Consider the following 25,113-nt stretch of genomic DNA (forward strand, 5'->3'; position numbering starts at 1 on the left):
AAATTCAAATTAAGAAAGGACAGATGTAGAATAGATGTGCGGAAATTTGCCTTTAGCCAGCGGGTGGTTAATTGCTGGAACAAACTTCCATCTGTCGTTGTGGAAGTTGATAGGTTGAATAAATTTAAGGAGGAACTGGACAGGCATTTGGAGGGAATGGTGTGATTTTTTTTTTGGCTGATGCTGCATAAGTTCATACACTTGCTTTCTTGCATCACATGCCACTACTACTACTACTACAAGTAGAGAAGTATTGGAAACAAGAGAGGGCATATGGATAATTTTCCAATTCAATCCGCATGTAGTCTCCGCGTCCCCGAAAGTTCAAAAGGTACAACATTAACCCAAGATAGAATCAATCTTTTGCTCATAAATTTCCAACTCAATCCGCATGTAGCCTCTGAATCTCAGAGCAAGTCCCCATTGTACTTTACAAATAAACTTCTCAGAGCAACTGATGAGAATGATCGATGTATCTCTCTGTGCTATCTTCCGTTACCAGTGATGATAATTCTCACTGAAACAATAATCGCCAAAATATAGTGCTTGGAGGAAATCCCACAGGATGTAATACTGTTGTTCACCAAACTCAGTACCCCATGCTTCTCCAGTCCAGTTGATAAACTGTTTAAATGGTATCTTCCAACAATAATAGGACAAGCGTTTTGCGAAAAAAAAGTAATAATAACTGAAATGGACTGCACCATTTCAAATGGAAAATCCCAGAGATGTGGAATGTTCAACTGGTTGGCTCTGCCAATCATTCTAATTGTATATTACAGCATTATAGTCAATTAGCGTATATATGATGCATATGTATTTTTGTAATTATATATAATCTTAATGTAAATATTTAATAATTTCTACTTTACCTATAATTTATCTTCACCTTTTGTAGTGAGTGTTAACTTATTTTATATAGTTTCACTCCACTTAGGCCGCATTGCGCAGTATGTAATATGTCCGTAAATTACAAGCATTCTGTGGTCAATTTGCTGTTTGCTAGAAGCCCCCAAATTTTCGTGATAAAACACCATGCTATCCTTGCTTGAGCCAGGCTAACTTAGCCACGTTGTGAAAATGACCCATAAAAATTTCTCTCCTCAATGACGGAATACGAACTCATATCTTTTCCACCCGGTGTGGGAGGACCGTGATTATACCAAACGTTCTACCCACGAGGGCTGGATATTTATTGCCCACCGTATATATGGTTGTGTGCAATAAAAGATTTATTCAAACTAGTTTTCTTATGAAATTCAGTAATTGTAAAAAATAGAGATTAACAAGACCCTGCTCGGATGACTTATTTAAAAAAAATAATAAATAAATAATTTTTTTAAAATAAATTGTTTGGATGTATCTTGAAACAATTATTTATATACCGATTAGTTAAAATTATACTTACAATCTGAATTCATTTGCCGAATTTTTGTCACGAAATGATATTTTTGTGCACCTCAGGTAGTGTTAAAAAAGCAATAATTAAAAAAAAAAAATTAAAACTTCCAAAACCTGATTTAAGTGATGCAATTTTATCTTTCTATTCTTTTTCAATATATTACAAATATTTTGCCATAAATACTAACTAGCTCAATATTCCATTTGTGTTATGGACTGATAATTACATTTTTTGTTATTTCTGAATGCATTTTCTGCCTATAATCTAAAAGTATTAAATAACTGGTTCATCAAATGCATGATAAGCATTTCTCTCCCCACTTCCTCCATTTCTAATGAAATTTTTAACAAAAGAAACAGCATGTCTTTCAGAATTAGAAATTTAGAAAAATTCTCATTTATAAGCTAATTTCTCTACAATTCTCATAATTCTTGTATCTCCTGCTTTATGTAGATTTTAAACTAAAGAAATGGACCATTTCTCAGGTACTTTTTCTCCTTTCTGTAGCTCATTTAAAGAAGAATTAAAAGTCTCATCTATTAAAGGCTTTTCCACTGTCTTAAAAGTAGTTCTAGATTTAGAATAGATCTCTCAATCCCGTAATCTGTCTTTATTATTCAGATTAATTACATTGGGCATTTCATGATATTCGAAGTTATCTTATCTGTTTATCGCGTTGACAGATTTTTATTATGATTTCTTTATATCAATTTTTAAAAAGCGTATTATGCATACTTTTATGTAAAATAGTTATAATATTTTTACTGCCATCTATCATTTTCCTATATTTTTTCCTCGGAATTTTCTTCATGGCTCATTTTCACCGGTTGTATAGCAACGTACCTTCAATCCATTAAAAATTTTAAATAGCTAAAAGATGATCGGGCCATTTACTATCTGCTTACAAGAAAGAAATGTGAGTAAAATGTATGAATTTACAAAAAGTAACGGTATTAATCATCTACTAATAATTTATAGACATGTATACTTAGTAAAATATCACACTGGTGGGTAAGGTAGCTATTAGTTACATTTGGAGAACAGTATTTAAAGTCCAATACGCAATTTTGCTATGGTTAATGAAATGTAACTTCATTAACCATATCTAGATGCATATGGTTAATGAAGTGTAACTTCATTAACCATATACATCTAGATTGTGACTGTACACTGTATTTGAGAAAATTATTTTAAAGTGGCTTTATATTGTAGCCATTTCATCTCCATCCTTCCATCTCCGTCCTTCCAACTCCGTCCTTCATCTCCGTTCTTCCATCACGTGACGATTTGATCACGCTACTTGTCTATCATGTGGAAGGGTCTTGGTTCAAATACCTTCGCCGAGTCCAAGTAGAATACTTCCTGTCAAGATGGTAGCAATTTATAATAAGGCATCTCCTATGGCTACAGAGTAAGTCGATCTTGGAAACAATTATATTATATTATTTTATATTTGTTTCCATAAAATCTGACTTTTTTATCCCACAAATAGCAAGTCAAGATAAAACACACGTAATTTACAGACATTAAGGTGAAACCTCTGAGGGAGTATACCTCCACATTTAGCCTTTATTCCATTATGATATTTGTCAGCTGTCGTATTGTGGTCGGTTGAAAACTGCGAAGTCGAACTGCTATTTCCAATAAATCCAAAACTTTCTCAATTAGATCGAAATCGGGAGAATTAAGCGGCCACAGCAGATGTTAGAAATCTTGGGAAGGATCCCTGAATCATTCAGATATAATTTTTGCAAGGCTGCATTATTATCTTGAAACAATCCGTCGCAATGCAGTTAAAAATAAAAAAGAGTAAAGTGGATCGATAAGACAGAAATACACTGAGTGATCACTGAATTATGACCACCTATCTAATACTTCGTAGGCCCTCCTTTTGCCCTCAGTACAGCAGCTATCCGACGTGTCATTGATTCAATAAGATGTCAGAAGTCGAGAGGTCAACCAAGCTGTGTGTAATGCGTCAGCAATGCAGATATGGAGGAGATTGGTGTTTTCAGACGCCTGATATGCCTTTCCATAGTGTCCCACAAGTGCTCTATGGGATTGATATCGGCGGAGTTCGGAGGCCAATCGATATTCTGGGTCAGAACTATATTCCTCAAACCATTCCTACACATCAAGTGCCCGATACTCAGCGCATTGTTAACAGGAGAGACTGCTTCTACAGGGATGGGATACACTTAAATAGAAAGGGGCAAGAATATTTGCTGATGCTATCGAGGCAGTGTTAGGTGGGTCGGAAAACTGCTAGTTTGGAGAAAACAGACTAAAAAGGTTAACAGTCGCCGCAGGCAGAGGCAAAAGTTATTCTTGCACTGCTTCTATTAGAATGAGCAGCAGCCTGGAAAGCAAGGCAACAGAGATTTCCAGGACTGCTGGGAGTCATATTGGAACAAAAAAATACATGGACTGTGTTAGGCTAAAAGTAGAAACAGGTGCATGTATACTTGTATGTATACCAATGCTAGGAGTATAGTTAATAAATTTTATGAGCTTGAAATGCTAGTCAAGACATCAAAGGCAGTTATTGTTGGGATATCAGAGACGTGGTGCCACACATACATAAGCAGTGCAGAACTGGAATTTGGGGAGTACAATGTGTACAGAAAGGATAGACAGCACAGGGCAGGAAGGGAGGAGGAGTTATGCTGTTAGGTAAGAAACACATAAAATCTAAGGAAGTGAATCCAATTTATGTTGGTAGACAATGCAATGTTGAAACTGTTTGGTGTGACATAAGCACTGGGAAAGGAAAAATGAGAGTAGGTGTGTGTTATAGGCTAAATGAATCTGATGAGTATAATGAGCAATTGTGCAGAGAAATAGAGTGGGCCAGTAAATCAGAATGTCTTATAATGCAGGATTTTAACTTTACATATATTGACTGGAACTTGTGGATTGGTCACTCGCTCACTAGCAACACATTTGTGGATTTATTGGATGACTGTTTTCTACAGCAACATGTTCGAGAGGCAACCAGAGGGAGTAATACTCTTCATCTGATTATCAACAGTGATTATTCATGCATCAAGAATTTGCAGATAAAGGAACCATTGGGTGACAGTGATCACAGGGTACTAATGTGAGAATTAATTAAAGATTTAAATACCATCAAGGCTAAAGGGAAGGGCTTTTGCTTTCGTAAAGTTGACAACAGGGGGTCTCAGACAGTTTTTAAATTCTGTACAGTGGGATCAACTGATGATGTTACCAACGTTGAATTCTAAATGGGTAGCCTTCGGGGACTTAATCTTGGAGGTTACTAGGCTTTTCATTCCAACTACGAAATAGTGTTCCAGGTTTAGGCCTAAATCGATGTCACATGAACTAATGAGGCTCGTGGCAGAGAAGAAAAATAAATGTATGGGATGCATATAAATTATCAGGCGACACATAAGCCTATGGCAGATATAAACTAGTCTGCAATCAAGTCACAAAGGAGATTAAACAGGCGAAGGCAGATTACGAGACGTCTTTGGCAAAGGATGCAAAGAAACAGAAAAGAGTTCTTTACTTGTGTAAACTCTAGAAAGAAAGGGATGAATCAGATTGGATCAATTAACATAGATGGGTTGACTATTGATGATCATGCTCAGGTAGCTGATAAACTGAATGAGTATTTTGCATCAACATTCACACATGAGGAGTTATTCAATGAGGGGAGTGCCAGATGTTTAACAAACTCTAACAGGGAGCTAAGTGATTTTGTAATAACTGAGAGCAAAGTGGAGGAGACATTGTTGAAGTTAAACATAAAAAAGGCACCTAGGGTGGACGGGTTCAATCCAGTTATATTAAAGTAGGCAGCAAACGAAGTAAGCAAACCCTTAGCCATAATTATGAGAGCTTCCTTGTACTCATGTATCACCAATGCGCAAATGGTTCACCAATTCACAAAGGGGTTTCAAAAGGTGACACAGATTACAATAGACCTGTTAGTTTAACTTGTGTTTCAGGGAAAATAATGGAATCACTGGTTAAAGAACGATTGCAGAATCATCTAGACAAGTCTGCAGTAATACTTAAGATACAGCATGGGTTTGTTAAAGGGAGGTCTTGTCTGACTAATTTGATTTGATGCTATGATGTGATCAGAAAAGAACTGATTGCCAAAAATAATTTTGATATATACTAGGATTTCAGGAAAGCTTTTGATACTGTTGCACATGATGACTGCTGTACAAATTGGAGATGTATGGCATTAAGGTTAAGATGCCACAATGGATAAAGAGATGGTTGAGTGGGAGACGAAAGAGAGTGGTAATCAATGGACACTGCTCTTCGTGGACAAATGTTATTAGTGGAGTTTCCCACGGTTCGGTGTTGGGCCCATTGTTGTTTTGTATATATATATATCACTGATATTGATGAAGGTAATCAGGTTTAATGTCCAAGTTTGCAGATGATACAAAGTTGGTAGAGTTGTTAAAGACAGTAAAGACAGTATGCAACTCCAACTGGATCTAGATAAGTTGGGCAAATGGGATGAAAAGTGGCAACTGAAGTTTAACATTGACAAATGCAAAGTGCTGCATATGGGTTGCAATAACCGAAGAGAAACGTACCAACCGTGTGGTACTACACTCACGGAAGTAAAAAGTGAAAAAGACCTGCGGATAATTGTGCAGTCAAATATGAAATCTCTGCGTACCAACAGTGTGGTACTACACTCACGGAAGTAGAAAGTGAAAAAGACCTGCGGATAATTGTGCAGTCAAATATGAAATCTCTGAGTAGTGCAGAGGGGCTGCCAGTGCAGGTCATGGAGTCTTGTCAATGACATATAGGAATTTTGCTAGCAGGGACAGAGAGGTGATTATCCCGTTATACAAAGCAATGGTCAGGACACACCTAGAGTACTGTGTACAGATCTGGAGGGCTCATTTTGGGAAGGATGTAGAGTTGCTAGAACGAGAACAAAGAAGGCCAACAAGATTGGTGAGGGGAACAAAGGGGTGCTCTTACCAAGAAAGGCGTAAGTTCTGCAAATTGCAGCGCCTGGAGAGTAAGCATCTGCGAGGTGATCTGATTGAGGTGTATAAAGCCTTGAATGGGGTGAGCAAGCTTAATCTGAGCAAGCCAATTCTTCCACTTGCTCAGATTAAGAACCTGAGGGGGCACAGATTCAAATTGAGGAATGACAGTATGTATTAGAACAGATGTGCAGAAATTTGCCTTTAGCCAGCGGGTAGTTGATGGGTGGAACAGACTTCCATCTTTTGTTGTGGAAGTTGATAGCCTAAATAAATTTAAGGCTGAGCTGGACAGGCATATGGAGGGGTGAAATGGGAGGGGTTTTTTTTAGCTGATGATGCATAAGCTTTCTTTCTTGCATCGTATACCTCTACTAATGCTAATGCTAATCTTGGAAGGCACCATCGCCATTTGGAAAAAAGTGTAACATAGCGGGGTGTACACAGTCAGCAAGCAGTTGACGATAGCGGAGACCTGTGATACGTTGTTCCACATGCACCAGGGGTCCAAGTTCCTTCCAGTGAAACATGCCCCAACCATACCTGCCTCCACCGGTCTGCACTTTTGATACCATGCGTGATGGATGAATAACCTCATGTTGTTATCGCCAAATCCGTACCCGACCATCCAAGGTCTGGAGTAAATAACGTGACTCATCCGACCGGCACACCTTCCAGTCTTCTAACGTCCAAGTTGCATGCTCATTACACCAGGCGAGTCTTTTACGCCGATGAACCTTGGTTAGAAGATGATGTCGTAGGGATCGTCTGCTGGTATAGCCCATAGGCGCGAGCATGCGACGCATGGTCATGCCAGATATTGTTCCGGGTTGGCCCATGTTATATTGGGTAGTCAACTCTTCAACAGTGCTGCGCCTGTTCGCTTGTACGAGTCGTCGGACCCGGCGTTCATCTCTAACTTCAACATTTCGCTGACCTTTGCAGTTTTGCCGTCGGGTCATTGTTTGGCCATTTTGACGCCAGTCCTGGTAACCTTTAACAACGGCGGCTCTAGAACACCCCACCAGTTCAGCCATTTTGAAAATCGAGGCGCCAGCTCGTCGAGCTCCCACAATCTGTCCTTTATTAATGTCCAATAAATCCTTCCTTTTACCCATCACACTCAGAATTTTACTACCTACTGAACCACGGACACCTTATTTATGCTATAGGTCGACTAACTGCGTACTCTTGTACCTCACGGGGTTAACAGGTCGCATTTAGTTTTCATAGGGGGTGGTCATAATTCAGTGATCACTCAGTGTATATTCATACGACTTACTCACTACTAACAGAACATACTCCATACCATGGTAATGCTTTCCACCGTTTGGTAGCACATTTGGTGTAATAAACATCCTCCCAGCAGTGGGCGAAAAAGACCTGAGTTCAAATCCCATCAATGACGCGAGGAATTTGTGGTTTTTTTCACGACGTAGCTCAGTTAGTCGGTCTCAGGCGAGGGTAGCATGGCTTTTTCTCCCTGAAGCTAGGATTTTTGTTCGACAAACAACAAATTGACCAAACACACATGCGAGTTATAGACATATTATATATCTGTACAATATTATAGATCTGTACAATAAAGATCTTATTTATATGGCGCAATATGGCCTAAATTGAACCCTCTTGAGTGGTAGACAAGACATAGTCTGAATGCCTGGTTTCATGAGACCATTTTTGACTCTATCATTAGCATTGGTGCAAAAAAAAAGTGTAAATCGAGCCTCGTTAGACCGCATGATCTTTTTCCACTGTTCCATAGTCCAGTACAGTCTTAACGTAGGCGGTACCACTTTAGTCGCTCTCGTGGGTAGCACAGTTGGTGGTATAATTGCCGCCCTCTCCACACCGGATAGAAAAGACTGTAGTTCGAGCCTTGTTGATGTCGTGAGGAATCTTTATAGATCTTTTTCACAACGTGGCTGAGTTAGTCGGTGTCAGGCGAGCGTAGCATGGTTTTTCGTCCAGCAAATAGCGAATCAACCACAGAACACACGCAATTTACAGACAGTACATATGGAACAATATGGCCTGAGTCGCTAATGCTTCTAAAACCCAACTACAGCAACAACAACATTTGTTTCATATTGACTGATCATGAAGTGCTCAGCTCCAAGCTGTAGTACTATTTCAACCTCTTTACATTTGAACTCTGTCAAGCACGTGAAGACCACTCATATTCTCTTCCACTGCTATCTACGAAGGCTTCAGACAACAGCCGTTTTTCTGTACTGGACCTGTTCTGCCAGCTCAAGATGAAACCTTCAAAAGTAAACCGAACTTCCAAGCCCTTCAGGACTGTTTGTTTGTTATTTGGTTTTTAGGAGCATTAGCAACTAAGGCCATATTACTCCGGGAATATGCGGTGGTCATTCCCTTGACCTTTCCGCATCCTCCGTATTTGGTGGTGACAGGCTCGAACCCCGTCTAATCAAAAAGCGTGTGCTACGCACTGCTGCTCCTTCCCACCTGGCTACGGAGGCACCCCTTCAGGACAACCTGACAAAGGTGTTTTTCCTTAGAAAAACTCTCAGCTACTGGAAACATTCAACCACTTCCTGAACTATCTCATAACATTTAATGAATTCACCTGCTCATGTTTTTTTAATCAATAGCCTTGTCGATCGCAAACATTTCAACTTACACTTCCTCGTTTGCTGTAATTAGTTTATATATATATATATATATATATATATATAATCTTTATTGTATACAAACGTGGTATATACAATAGACCCTTCACAGCAGCAATGCCAGGGGTTTTACATTGGTTGGTGGACAATAGCCTTGGGGGAACGGGGCCCACATCGAAGTTCGGGCTCATCCCCCAGAGCCAACAATAAAATAGAATCAGTGTCAGATTATTTACAGAATATATGCTTTTGACAGTATTTACAGTGAAATAATAAAGATATTCAGATTTACATTATGTTATATTAATATTTATATTCATAAATATATTGTTGATTTTATTTACAACACATTCATAAAGACATCGTGCTTTGAACATTATTTACAATTTATTGGGCATTATTATGCTACCCTTATCAATGTGCACTTTGCCTGGCCAAGGTCAGGCTCTTAAGGATCTGTCTTCGGTACCTCCGATCCTTCACAAACCTACAGAGGTCGCTGTCAATTGAAACGATTGTGGGGAGCATCTCCCTGGGGAGAAAGCGGTCACTGAGAGATAGTCTGTTATAGTGAGCTGTGAGCGTGGGAGCTGACCTCAGTCCGGGTAGAGGGATCCTCCAGCCACACAGTTCCCAGATGCTTGGCTCCGAGACCATTCCGGTTGTCATCTTGACAGTGAGAACAAGGCGTTTTTCAAATACAAGATCTGGAAGTCGGGCAAAATGAAGTGACATCGCCATCGCAGTTGTTCTTTGCTGGGGTGGACGACGATGTTTTTGCGTGATCCAACGAAGGAGCCAGTATTCGGCGGAGTACACGCGCTTGATGTTGGTAGGGGCCGCGGACCCCCAAATTTCCGAGGCATACAGTACGACGGAGTATACTGAGGTGTATACGTATCGACGGGTCACATCCAGATCCCTAACGTGGAGCAGTTGTTGTTTTGTGGTCCAGCGCATTTGACAGAATTTTGCTGTGAGCTTTTCAATGTGGGGGTTGAAGCTCAGTTTATAGTCAAAGACGACTCCCAAGTCTGTATGCATCTTGACCACTGGGAAGGGAATGCCGTCTAGAGAGGCTTGGATTTCAGTGGGTTGGCGCTTCAGAGAAAAGACAATTTGTGCTGATTTGGCAGGGTTAATGAGGAGGCCAAATTGATGGAGATAGGATCCTAAGTTATGTAACTTTTCACAGATCTTTTTATTGATGTTTGAGAGATGCTCGCCGGGGTTAATCTGAGTATATATCTTAATATCCTCGGCATAGCAGAGTATGTCTTCTCTCTGTTGCACAAACGGAAGAATAACTGCGGTGAATAATGCTCCGGAGAGAACTCCGCCTTGGGGAACTCCTGCAGTGATCTTTCTCCAGGTTGTAACTTAATTGTTAAGTCTGTAATTAATTGTACTTTTTTTTCCAGTGGTTAATGCAGCCTTCACCACGGGACTGCTGGGACCCACTGGTATTGCACTCCCTCCATTGGACGCAGGATTCACGTCCATCCTTGGACATTAGATCAGTAAATGTTGGCCCCGCCTCTTCACGGTCTGGGACCGGCGTCGGAAGTTGCCTTCCTGGTGTTCGCTGCTTTCGGCTGCGTTGAAGCCAATCAGCACAGATACATAGCACAACATTGGCACATAACAAAAAACATTCTATTCACATGCTAGTTTTTTTTTTTATTACAGATTTCTTGCAAAATCACAGAGTTCACTGGTGAAGTTGAACTGTAGTTCCATGTGCCGTCCCATAACAGATACACAAAACAACGTGCAACATTACATACTTTTATATTCACATCCGTGGGCATTTCCAATACAGCTCTGGTTCAGCTAGGAAGATGTACATTGGAAATAATCATATTTCAATAATGGTATTATACAAAAAAAGTTGTAGTTGTCCTTCTCCTTGCTGGAATAAGAAACTCCCCAACCAGAATTGCCTATTTCTGCCTGAATCACCTTATCATAATCAGAGGATGCATGAGAACGGGTGAGTAATAAATGAGTTTCAAATTTTGCTTCAAATGGATAAGGTCATTCCGTTATCATAAAACAGAAAGAGTAAGAACAAAGTTCAGACCGAAAAGGTATCCAAACACTTTCTATGATTAAAACACCGGTCTCGTTCATGGAAGAAGCTAATGTTAATTGAATTTTTCAGTTGTAAAGGTATCATGTACAAAGAATTGGTTCGTGACTGCTATTCCTACCACAGTATTTTGCTCCGTCTATGAGCCAGTATTCGCCATCACAGTTTCGAGTTGTTGGTCCATAGGAAAGAGGTTCCCTCTGCACAATATTATCCCATTGAACATTTCTCCGTGTTCATTCAAAAGTTTTAGGAAAAAAAATAATTGCTTTCAAAAACGACTTCATGGACCTTTCAGTACCACAAGCAATCCTGTTTCAATGCTGAGAATACCTTTTAAGGAAACGCGTGGCTAATTCATGAGTATCTTTTATTCCTTTTACGCAGTCACCATTGTCTTTTTAGTTAGAGGTTATATACGAAGTGAAAATGAAACCAACGAGTATTTACAAGTCCATATTCAATGTTATTTCAGCAACCATGAAGCGATCTTTTTCCAGGATATATATTCTTAAATTAGTTCTTTACATATACATTTTTACTATATGATTACTACAATCATATAGTTTAACTACACGCACGAAAAATTGATAGAACAAAAGGTTTTTCATGAATATTTTATTGTGCACAGTGTCGCCTAGGCGAATAATTCATATAATAGGCATCCTGGCATGCAAATTTCGAGTATCTAATAGAAATCGATCTACCACCTTGCACTCTCCTTCACACACCGGGTTCGAATCCCGTCTATGATGTGAGGAACTTTTATGGGCTCTTTTTTTTTCACGCCGGTTTTCCCCGAAAAAAAAGGGGGTTTTCGTCCAGAAAATCATGCAAATCGACCATAGAGCACAAGAAATTTACAGACACAATACTCATGGCTAGTGAAAGTTACTTTCAAGTTGATCCTAATTTTTATTTTTTTTTTTTTGTTTGTTTGTTTGTTTTTAAGGAAACAGTTTCAGAAGACAGGAACCATTACAAGAAGATCTGGCCAATGTCGCTCGAGGGCTACGTCAACCAGAACACACCGCTGTCTAGCTCTAACAGCAAGACGGAACTGGCATCATCTTGTCTACATCCGACAGAATGTAGACAAGATGATGCCAGTCTTATATCCTGTCATCAAATGTCTCTTGAGGTTGCTGCGGTCACAGGTGAAAACATTTCCAACCGGCCTGTGTTAAGGCTCAATTCAATTGGACTATGCAAGGAGTCAGTGGTTTGTATCCCATTAATCCAAAACTACCGCAGAGATCGTCGAAACTGGTGCTATGAACATGTGACTTGGAGCCCTGACAAATGGAGACAGTTCTGTTCTCTGATGAGTCCCCTTTTAGCCTATAAACAGGTTCTAGACGTTATTTCATTTAGAGACAACGAGAAATGCCATCCCTCCAACGTCAGAGAAAGGTGCACTTACGGTGGAGGCAGCGTTCTCGTGTGGGGCAGAATAATAGTCAACGGCCACACCTCTCTTCGTGTTTTTGATAGAAGTACTGTAACTACGCAGAGCTAAATAGAACAGATCCTAGAACCCTATATGCGACTTTTCAGGAGTGCGGTTGGCCCAGATTATATTTTCGTGCACTACAACGCCACTGCATATAGCTGAAGTGGTGGAGAAACATCTTAAACTGAAGATATCCGACAACTGCCGTTGCCAGCAGGATCAGCAGACTTAAATCCGTCGAACACGTGTGGGACGCTCTTAGGCGGCGCATTGCACGCCTACAGCCAACTCTTGGTCATTTGGTGAGCCAAGATTTTGCTGGTGGAAGAATGGGATTTGTTGCCACAGAATCTTATAGACACCCTTATAATGAACATGGTTCACCGCTGTCAGTCCTGTTTAGACATTGAGGGGATCATACGCAAATGCCATGGGACCATATTTTCGAGCATCTTTTGTCGACTTCTGTAATGTGATCTTTATGGTAATGCTTATACAATTCCTATAAATATTTCTTATACCTGTCCAAAGTTTTCTGCATTTCATCATTATTCTGTGATACACCACCATACCAAATTTTGTGCCGTTTCATTGCAATCTTCACGAGTTATATCACGTTTTCTATGCATTCTGTGAACTTTGTCGAGCATTGTACACTGAAGTGCAATATTAAGGACCAGTCGGGTTTTCACCTGTAGCTTCTCATAGGAGTGGCCTGGATATGGAAAAAGCATACCAAAGGAACCTCGTGAGGCCAGGTTGTTTCCGTTGTTTCCTTCATCAGAAATGATGAAGGAAACAACAACGGAAACAAAACGGTACAGAGGGACTTTATTCAAAAATGGCAACATAGAACTGGCTGCCATGATACAGATGCATCACTGCCAAAGATGGAACAAAGGGAAGAGGTGGTCCTCAGTAGGAGATATGGCCACCCCTAATGTTGATGCAAGCTTTGCACCGCCTGTCCATACTTAGAACAACGTTGTCAATAAGTTCTTGAGGTAATATCGTCCATTCCTCTGTCCATCGCCATCTTCAGCTGGTGAACGTTTTCTGAGTAGGTGTGAACGTACCGCTAGGCGTCTCCCCAGAGCGTCCCATATGTGTTAGATGAGATTTAGATCGAAGGAAATGGGCAGGTCAATCCATACGAACAAAATCCTCACTTTCCAAAAGCATATGAACAGCTGCAGTACGATGGGGTGTGGCGTTATGATCCATAAACAAGAACTCGGGACCAATGGCACCTCGGAACAGACGCACATGGGGAAGGATTACCTCAGTACAGTAGCATGCACTGGTTACAGTACCGCCTTCCAGTATCTGGAGTTCCTACGACAACGCGCATAGGAAAATATATTACATTTCACATCTTCCCATGAAATGTAATATTACTACTTAACTGATTTAAAAATGAATAATCATTAGTATTACTTGTTCTTATATGTAAGAAAATAAACCATTTCTATTATGCAATGCTAATTACCGATTTTTCCTTTCTTTATTATCCCTCTCATTCCAGTCAGGGATGAGGATTTCGTATTCTCGACTGAACCATCCTTCATTTGGCGATTCTTATAATGCTCTGACGATGAATCCCGCAGTAAGAATCCCGATTTCTTCCTTCGTCGAAAAATTGTACCATGTCCAACTCATCGATTGTTGTGATGTTTGCACTGCACAAGGCACACTTTCAGTGACAAACCTATGTGATTGAAAACAGGGAACTGAGATCAGGCAGAAGAGGGGAGGTGGTCTTTTCCTGAGAAGTGGGGACACGCGACAATTTCTACTCGCCCCTGCATAAAAGTTCCAATGCCTTTTCATTGCTTTTGATACGATTTCGTAAGTGCGCGTACAAGAGATAAGCGTTTTTTTTTTTTTTTTTTGTGATAAGAGTTTACTCTTTGTGTTTATACATTGGTGTATAAATGGATCTATTCAATTCTATGGATTTAGAAACGTGCCTAAACGCAACACGAATACTCCCTAAGACAAAAAAAAAAAAAAAAAAAAAAAAGTCTTATTAGTGCTACCCAAGCTCATATGTATTATTGTCCATAAATTGAGTATGTTTTGTGGTCGATTTGCCCTTCCTGGAAAAAAAACCCAGTTTGCAGGGGGGGAGTTGTGCAGCAAATAGGGCTGTGTTGCCCTGTTTTGACCAATTTTAATGAGCTCTGTGCTTACTCGGACTACTCAGGCATAGTTAAAAGAGCCCATTAAGAGTCACGCGCCTCAATGACAGAATTCGAACCCGGGCCTTTTCCACGCGGTGTGGAGAGGACGGTGATTATAACCACTGTACTATACGCGCAATTCAACGCAACTATAAGGCATAGTATATACATATAGTGTTTTGGGAGGAGGCGCACCGGTAGTTATCCACAATTGCGCCCAAAGTACTCTTGTGAAGTATACATTACTCTGTAAAAGCCAGAAAAAAGTGTTGTGTGTGGTATGTGAGTAGTATTATGTTGGGTTCTGTTTTTGCATTCTGGCTTTTAGCCTCAGGGCCCATGATGGAACCCTTCGTTGCCCGTACACACCGCTAAGCGGTAAGCCAGGCTGCCCATTATTTACTGGCTGGTCTCCGCCAGGGTCGCCTGAGCTTCCTGGACGGAAACCAAGTTAAAAAAAAAAAAAAGGAGAGAGAGAGAGAGAGAGAGAGAGAGAGGTGAAAAAGAAGGAGGGAAAAAGAATAAGAGTGAGGGGATGTGGATGAAGGCATCCCCCCCTCTGAAAAGCCACCCAATGAGGCTGCTGGATGTGGTCGTCTGTTGGAATTGGAGTGGTCTTAAACCATTGGATCCTACCCAATCCGAGGACTGGATTAGCAACATCCTACCCAGGTTAGCATGTGGCTGGGTTAGCAATGGGATCCTAACTGCTAACCCTAAACATCCAGGGTTAGCAGTCCATGTAAGTGGAGGTAGAAGAAGAGGCTAATTCTGGTATGAAGGTCAGTCCAGGAAAATACTTTAAGACGCCGTAGTCGTAGTTAGTGATAATAGTAGTCACAATTGCTACCGATTGTGACTCTCCGATTTAAGCCACGTGTCCGGTTTAAGTCAAGTCAAGGTTCGGTTGGCAAGAGTTTTAGGTGAGGATGCCGAGTTTGATCCTCAGGTTGGTAGAAAGGTGCAGATGGAGACATTAGTCATGATCAGGAGAAGTGTGGTTTTCTATGGTCATTATTGTTCTGCAATTCAAAAGTTTCTGAGCGAAAGTTGGTAAAAGCTTGTAAGTACTGTTTGTTTGTTATGAAAAGGTGCTCTCTATCTTGTGGAAAGCAGTGTGATTCAAAACTGAAACTGGCTACGAAGGTCCCCGTAGCGAGGCAGATGTAGACAAAATGATGCCAGCCTTCTATCTGGAGGCAGTGGCAATAGGGATCTGCAGTAATGCCCAGAGATGTTGGTTTTTGGTTGAAAGAACCATGTCCTATTAATAGGAAGATGGTGTATAGACCTGGACAGAACCATATTGAAGGCTTGGAATAGACAATTGATATTTCTGATGTAAACATCTTTGTGATGGGTCCCTTTGTGGAGTCGGTCCATCGTGCTTGCCAGATTTGGATCAGTTTGCTAAAGAGAATCTGCTTTTCTTGCTTGATAGTATTTGAAGTGTTGATGGTGAATCATAGATGGTTGTGGGGATATCGCAGAGAGACGGAAGTGATCTCCTCTACGGATAACCTCCAGGTTCAGGGGAAGAACTTCAGCAAGGAACTGGAGGGCTGGAGTACTCACTGTGCAGCAGGCCCTAGTGATTGCCAGCAGGATACACTTTTGGATGGTTTCTAGTTTTTTACAGTTTATACTTTATAAATGGAAGAAATTTTGACTTGTACAGGAGCGAAAGGGAACAAAGATTTAGGCCCCAATCTCTCCTGCTAATGTGATATATCATAGGCGTACAATTACTTACTTTAGTATGCAGATAGGTTAAAATGAGATGGAAATTCAGTTTTGAGTCTAAGACAATGCGAAAATGCTTAATTTCTGTGACAATTTGATAGTTTCCTCCTCCAATTTGATTTGTGGGAAGGTCTTGTGGTCTGCAGGGTGCCTTTTAAAATTATGGATTCTGATTTTGTTGGGGAAATTGAGAGCATATGTAGATCTTCCCAGTCCTGAAGGTGATTATTATTATTAGCCATATAGTGCAAGGAAGCCTGAGGTTTATGCTGCACCAGCCAAAAAAAAAAAATTTTCAAGTTACCCTGAGAGAGAGAAAAATAGAAAGGAATCACCAAAAATGAGAATAATGATGATATCCGGCGGCTCAGAACCCCTAGGTGTGCCAAGCCCATACTCACCAGATGTAAGCCCCTGGGGTTGTAAGGCATGGTTTTCTGAGGCTTCGAGTGATGCTCTGAAGTAGGCACCGAGCGTCAGGATAACTTCATCGGCATAGGCTTATGCTGTGACCAGACCCAGATCAACGTTGAGCAGCTCATCAAGCACAATGTTCCAGAGGAAGGGACCCAGAACAGAGATCTGGGGCAACCACCTATGCACCTGACGAGTGACACGGCCGTAGATAGTGGTGACTTGAATTCTTTTGTTGGTTAGGTAATCGATGAGCAACTATAAGACAGTAAGCCTGACGTCCATGGCTGGGAATATCATAAAATCTTTGGTAAGAATGCATTATAAAAACGCGCGCGCGCGCCGCCGTGTGTGTATGCGTTTCCAGGATATAAACCATGCAAACGCAGGCACTAGCTAATTCTCCACGTTGTGAGAAAAGGCCTTAAATTTTCCTAGCATCATTGATAAGATTCGAACCAAGGCTTTTTCCATCTGGTGTGGTGGAAGAGGATGACTATATCCACCGTTTACATGCAAGGGGGTATAGGAGCATTACCACAGGCATGATCCATTATAGTAATCACAGCATGGATTTATTATGAGGATTTGCTTGACCAGTATGATAAATTATTATGAGTTTATCCTGAAGCATTTGAATGAAAGAAACAATTTTGACATTGTACATAGACTGACTGTTTTATTAGCGGAATGCCAGCACCATTCCGCGAATTAAATAATTCGTTAATTCAAGTTTTGGTGAATTGCTGATAGATTTCAGTAGAACGTATGACCAAGAATGCTTGACATGGTTGTCAAGTTTAGACATGTTGTCTGGTAGTTTTTAAGTGTCCTTAAGTTAAGTGCTGTAAATGTGGACAGTTTTGTATGCTGCACAAGGGAACATCTGAAGATTAAGCAGCATTTTGTTATTTCCTATTTTGTTCGACGTGATATGAGTACTACAGAAGCTGTGAGAGAAATATCAGTGGTTTGCAGAGACATGTCCTTGATGAAAACTACAATTTTTTAGTAGCTCAAACTCAAAGCCAAAACGTCCACTCTCAATGACTCATTAAATGGCTTTCGAGAATACTTCTACAAATGGATTAATCGATGGCGTAAGTGGATACCCTTCGAAGGAAACTATTTCGAAAAGGAGAAAACACCGGCAAACCGCTGCACCGATATTACAATTAAGGTAAGTCCACTTCGCGAAATAAGTATAACTTAAGCATTTTAAGCTATCTCTCGCGAGTGGTTCCTTCATAATCTACCTTGTGTCTCTGTGGCGAAGCATCTCTGCATATTCAGTTACGTGTATTGTATGCATCCTGCGTTTTGCTTTATATTGGTGCTGCATGATTGCATTCTTAGCAACCAGACAGCAGCAGCAGTCGACAGGAAAGCCACTACCTGGTTCCGTCCCTGCTACGAGACAAGCTATCTACTCTTTTAGCTCTGTTGTGGATTGTTTCTATGAACCCTGGGTTTTAGGAAAGCTTACTGTTGAGAACGTTAAAAAAATGAGATGAGAGGAGAGGCAAGTCAAAGTGTTGGAGGTGAGGAAACGAATGAATAAAAGGGAGAAGAGCAATGGAAGTCTTTCCCCAAGGATAACTGTGAGGAAGAGGGGAGGGGGGGATAAAATAGGAACAAGTCAAGGATATAAAGTAGTAAATAGAAAACTCCTGAAGAGGGATAGATAGGACAGAGCACTCTTTACGGTTCTGGGGCCTGTTGTTTTAAGTGGCCTTAAGTTAAGTGCTCTAAATGTGGACTGTTTTTTATTCTGCACAAGGGAAGATTAAGCATCTGAAGATTAAGCAGCAGTTTGTTATTTCCTATTTTGTTCAACGTGGTATGAGTACTACAGAAGCTGTGAGAGAAATATCAGTGGTACCACAGTACATCAGATATACCACTTGCGCCATCGATTAATCCATTTGTAGAAGTATTCTCGAAAGAATACTTCTACAAAAACAGAATTTATAGGCCCTGTTGGACCTATAAATTCTGTTTTTATTGTGTTGTGCACATCCTCGTCCTAGAACGAAGGTAAAGGAGATCTACATCTACACCTTCGTCTACCCGCGATGTTCGGTGTTTTATCTGCCATGATCCTAAGGACCCATGACCTAAAAAGTATGTGATGTACATATTGAAGATAGCAACAGGAATTAATTGGGCTGAGTGTGAACGAAAGAAAAGTAGTACCTATTGCTAATCACTACCGGTCCTCTTCTATTGAACCATCCCTTTATTCATAGGTGTGGCTTGCTTTTAATGCCACACTGCCAATTATGTTTAGGGAAAGACCTACCATCCACATACGTCTCATCCGTTTGCAGATATCTGGATCCTAATGTTTTAGGAAATTTCCTTCATCATAATAACCTGCAATACTTCTATCAAACATAATGGTTCCTTAACCATGTTAATTTCACTGTACCGTGGTCCTGTTGTTGCTGTAGTGCAACCAGAACTCCTCGGACCAAAAGCCCATGTTTTTTCCTACGTTTAGTTGTTCTGCCACGCCCTAAGTTTAATTCTGTAAAATTCAGACAACTTTGTTTTTCTTGGGCCACTGCAATTACGACTAAGGAACATTAGTATAACATAGTGGTCTGTAAATTTTATGTACAGTATTCTGTAGTCAATTTTTCTGTTTTGGGGATTGTCGGGTGTCCGGTTTTGACTGAACGAGTCAAAACTGGTCGACCGGCAACCCAAAAGTTATTTGAGCTTATTGTCAGACAAATTCAGAAAATTTCTGACATGTAAATGTTTGGTACTTGTAATTAATAAATTTTAAGTGTATTATAATTTTAGAAGTTTGGTAATTTTAGTTACATTTAGTTTTCATTATTAAGTTCTCGAGTTTTAATAAATTTTGAAACCTCTATTGTTTTAGCAGGACTCTTTTCTGTAAATCTTTATTGTTCTCACATAGCCACAATCATAATGTTGCAACTGTTTATCATGTTTTTATAGAAATACATGTATATTATCTCTAAAAACATGATAAAAGCTGAGCAATCAAATTTAAATTATAAGCTGTACATTATTATTTTGAATAAAATACAGTATAATGTAAAATAATAATAATAATATTATTATTATAATTAGCCATATGGTGCAAGGAAGCCTGAGGCTTTTGCTGCGCCAGCCAAAAAATAAATAAAATAAAAAACTTCGAGTTACCCCTCAGAGAGAGAGAGTATGTTGGAACTAAATTGAAGGTTTAGTTCCATTTGTATTTTATATTACTATTTTTGTGTTCTTCTAATGAGAACTTTTTTTTCTCACCAAACTTTACTTGTGTGCGTTCGGCATTTTTTGGAAACCGCCATTTAAGTATGAAGGAATTGAAGTTGCTGAAACCTGAAGCCGACGCCTGATCAGTTGTTCTGTGATGCCACTTGGCAACTCTACCTGTTCTGCTAGATGAAACATAGGAGTTTTTGGGGAGGAGAATCGATGCAGTCCTCAGATGAAATCGATTAATTCGGCCAATTTTCCACACGGAGTGGAAGGACAGCAATTGCACAAAGCACTGCGATGGACAACAATGGTGTATGGCATTGAGCGACACGATATACATGACGAATGCCTCGTGGCCTCAGTAGCACTGGCGAAACTTTAAGAAACCAGCCTAATTATGGAACAAGTTTTGGTTGAGATTTGTGTCAACCAATTCTAGGCTGCACTGGACAATATGTCACGTTTGCTGGGAAAGCTGTAGCCATGCCTCATGGTTATAATTATATGTGCTTTGTAAGCCATCTTCTGTTCATACAATTCACAGTGGCCTCCAGTGGAATTGTGTCTGGCTACATGTTTCCATATTCATTTTTTGCATTGACCATTTGCTTTTTTTGCCATGAAGAAATGCAAGAGTAGTATTCCAATGTAATTCCTAACCACTGCAAATAAACGGTTGCTTCATGTAATAACGCTTGCCACTACTCTGGCCCAATACCTTCGCAATATAAAATGTGTTTATATAAATAATAAATGAATTTAATAAATTGGAGAAGGTGTTGATTGTATTTCAATATACTATCACTGTTAATAAGGAGCGGTCCAAGGATTTTCTAAAGGGAGACCTAAATCAGTTAAGCTGTGGACTAAGGGAGGGGGGTACGGAGGAATCATTAAGCTTTAGTCATCATGTAGCAGTAAAATATTCACTTTAATTTGATTATAAGGTGTGGAGGGCTATAGTCCTTTAGCCTTACATGAGACCACTCCTACGAGTAATAAATGTTTAAAGGAAAATAGAATATTTTTCAAGCAATTTTCTACAGCTTAAGAATAATAAGAATAAAGTTAGTAAGAAATATCTTCACACAGTAATATGGTAACTAAACTTCCCACCTTAAAACTTTATTCGAACATCTTAAAGTCCTACCATCAGTCAAAGAGTTTCCATTAATTTATATGAATTTTATAAATGAAAATAAGTTTTACTCCTTCTAGGAATGTTAGGCAGTGGAAGTAGTGAATCAAGTACAAACGGACAAGAACCTCCTGGATCAGCAATGGAAGGCGGGCTGAAAAAGTCCGTGACGTGGGTCGGCCAGCGAATTCTTCCAGAGTCCTCCTGTTAAATGATGTGCCATACTTTCGTTACTGGGTTGTTAGTCCATTTCACCAGAAGACAGCGTTCCAAGCAAGAAGAAACACGTTGTTCTAACGTTATTTGTTACCTCCCGGGTACTTTACTCTGTAGCAAGACCGTGTAACTGTTTGATATAATAAAATGTATCAGTCATGTTGAAACTTACTGTTGCTTGGACAGCCTTCTCTCAACAAAAAAACGAACTTTCCTGAAACTGATATATTTGAGTACAACATACAATTTTTGCCAAAAATAAACCATAAAAATATTAATACTCGGATGAATATCAGTTGACATCAGCAAGCAAATGTTTCTGTTCAGTGGTCAAGCATTGCACCGACGAATGTAATTGAGTTGAACGTAATACTTTGTCCAAAACGCATCCTACTTTAGTAAACAAACACTCCATATTTACTAAATTTAACTGCTGCAGTACCTTTCTAAGCATTTTTTACTTAATTTGAAAATTCTTTAAAAATAATTTTTTTAATTAAATTTATTAAAAATTAAATAAAAACTTTTCAGGCGCTACCCCAAAAAATTTGAGGTATCGCCTGAAAAGATTTGAAATTGATTAAAATATTTTTAAGTAATCTTAAATTGTACAGAAAATAGTATGAGGGTATACATTTGTCTTCGTATAAGCAACCAATTTTCAGGGGCAGAAATGTAAAGAGAGATGGAAAATTAAATGAAGAGAAGAAAGCACAATGAAAGGTAGAAAAAATATCAACATACGTTCATATTAAAGATTAATAAATAAAAGGCAAATACTAAACAGTAACAGGTAAAATCAATTACCAACGCTGGTACTGATGTAAGGCAAAAGGGGAGAAGATTTTGGCAAAAAAATGATAAATAAATTTAAAACCAGGAGGGTTAAAAGTACATCAATACCGATAATTGAATAAGTTATCGTAACTCGTAATCTTCAAAGGACTCCAGTTATGTACTGTAGTCGAATGCCACCCGGTACCAGCAATCTGCCTCCACTGAAGTGACTATGTGTGTGGGCTGTATCTCAACCCATTTGTGAAGACCACACGACGTCAGTCTAATTTGATGTTCGAGTGCCAACATTTTTCTGACCGTACGATGTCGAGTATTCAAAGCAATACACACAATAGGCCTTAGTGCTTAATGTCTGTCTGCACATGATTTCAGAAGGTTTTGTTGGCACTCATATTCCTAGTATAGCTGAAGAGCATGCCTCGGCGTTGTTAATGGAGTAAGACCCTGATTTGAAAGCCCATAAACAGCCTGAGTTTCTTAGAAACGATTTCGCAACCTGCTAAGGCTATTTGTGGCAAATACTAGGCATACTGCAACTTGGCATTGTGCCTCCAGTCTCTAATCTCTAGTTGATTCTCCAAGCTGTTGACTCTGGAACGTCTGTCTTAGATGACATTTTCGGATGCTTCACTAGGATAATCATCAGGTTTTCATGCGAATTAAAAAAAAAAAAAAAAACTAACGTACACATATTCTTCGATTCCCGGATAAAAGAAAAAAGGCTAAAAAGCTCAGTAAGAAGGGAAAAAGTAGTACAATAGCACACAACATCTGGAAAAGAAAAGGGGGTTAACTTGGACCAAGCATGTAACTGTCATCACCAGGAATAGGCCTTCACTGCTCATGTTCTACGATCTTCGAACTCTAGCACACCAACACTTCTCACACTCTTTAATACCGTGTACCCTTCTTAAAGCCTAAAAAGAATACTGATGATCCGACTCCGCATATCTCCAAGTTCACAGTAAGCACGGAACACTAACTAAATTTTATCAGAATGTGCGTAGTCTTAGGAACAAGCTTGACACGATGGAGCAAATTCTGCTCCCCGGATATTTTGACCTGCTCGCCATCACCGAAACCTGGCTCAATGACGATGAAGAATTCCTAGCAGCAGCTGCCCCAGCTGATTATGGGGTCGTATTCACATCTCGGATTGCACGCAAGGGTGGAGGCGTCCCAATATTTTACAAGAAATCCGCTTTCAAGCTATTGGATAATAAATCCAGTAACTCCCCTAACTATGAAGCAATCCCCGTTACGTTAAGATACAACTTCGTGACGTTTGACATCTGTGTGGTGTACATACCTCCAACGCCTTCCCAGCAAATCATCCTTGAAGTTTCCAACTGGATAATCAATCAGCTGCATCCCACAGCTTCTCACTTAGTTTGTGGTGATTTCAATTTACCTCCTCAGCTATCTAATCTGAAAAAAGATCTTCTGGCACACTTGAGATGTGCTGATCTACAACTTATTAATGAAGCTCCAACCAGGGAAAATAACCTCTTAGATCTAGTTTTAGCCTCTATCCCTTGCACCCTTGATTACATTGCAGAAACGTCATTCGACTCTGATCATGTCCCAATACATGTGACTGCATATCTGCCAGCCCCCAAATTAGAAACCAGGACAACAAAAAAGGTTGACATCACCAGTCCCAACTTACTTGATGTAGATAAGTGCATCAGAGCCGCCTCTCTCATTCCCTGGGTGACCTTAGAGACTTGTGACCCAGAGCTAGCTGTGAACATTCTCACAAACTGGATCAACACGGTTGCCAAATATGCCGCCTCAAAAAAAAAAAAAAAATCACAATCAGTCCATATACAAGACTTTGGTGGAATTCAGAACTCAAAATGAGTTTCCAGCTGAAGCAACAGCTCCATCGCACATGGAAACAGTCGCAAAATGTCAATGATCGCATCGTTTATTCAAGGGCACGGGCTCAATTTAATCGCCTGAAATCTGAGGCAATCAAATTATACGTTAACCGAGATCTGGCTAAAGGAAAAATTCCATACAAGAAAGTGAACCTTCATTTTCCTTTGCAACTTGATCCTGAATTGTGGCTCGATTTCGTCACAAGATTTAATTGTAATCCTATGCCAAACTCAGATCTGGCTCTACTAACAGAGCCGACCCAGCAAGAAGTGTTGAACACCATTCAGATCACAAAACAACAGCTGATCGTCGCCATCAATTCTCTACCTGCTTCGTCAACCACTGGTGATGATGGAGTTCTCCAATTCATGCTCAAATGCCTAAGTGCGTACATTATTCAGCCACTTTTAATTATTTTCAACCAGTTACTCTCGAACCAGATTTTCCCACAGCAATGGGAAAACTATCTCATCAAACCTTTAGCCAAAGTTCAGTCGCCATCGAAACCTAAACACTTCCGACCCATCTCCAACTCCTCCAGCCTGCTGCAGCTCCTGGAGAAGACCTTACTCCCGATCCTCACCAAGCAGATCTTGCCCAGTAATCCAGCCCAAATTCACTATTCCCTTCCAAACAGATCAACGATCACAAATCTGCTAGCCACCACGAATACTATCTTGTCAGCATTCGAGAAAAGGCACGAACTAGCTGTTACTTACTACATTGAGGCTGAATTTGATGCCGTCCAAGTAAACCAACTACTCACTCTCCTGGAATGCCAGTTCCAGATCACAGGGAACATACTATGCTTTCTCTCCTCTCTTCTGAATAACAGAGTTATAAAGCTTCATACAGGAGATCGCACCCTTACTAGATCCGTCACCGCAGGAGTCCCACAAGGAGGGGTCCTTTCCGGCCTT

General features: G+C 40.0%; 1 protein-coding gene across 2 annotated transcripts in view; it reads left to right on the top strand.

Annotated features, from left to right (window-relative positions):
- Window positions 1-21,678, top strand: part of RhoGAP100F (Rho GTPase activating protein at 100F) — a 271,546-nt gene extending 249,868 nt beyond the window's left edge. The window contains exon 8 of one of the 2 annotated variants that reach the window (XM_090386878.1): window positions 21,376-21,678. In XM_090386878.1, the coding sequence (XP_090243004.1) occupies window positions 21,376-21,506 (131 nt within the window). In that variant the 3' untranslated portion in view covers window positions 21,507-21,678. The remainder of the gene's footprint in view (window positions 1-21,375) is intronic. The other variant, XM_090386879.1, reaches the window with a different exon arrangement.
- Window positions 21,679-25,113: the final 3,435 nt, after the last annotated feature.

This window comes from Mastigoproctus giganteus, chromosome 12 (assembly GCF_048544385.1).
Source record: "Mastigoproctus giganteus isolate SK-2022 chromosome 12, ASM4854438v1, whole genome shotgun sequence".
In the NCBI taxonomy this organism is placed as follows: domain Eukaryota; kingdom Metazoa; phylum Arthropoda; class Arachnida; order Uropygi; family Thelyphonidae; genus Mastigoproctus; species Mastigoproctus giganteus.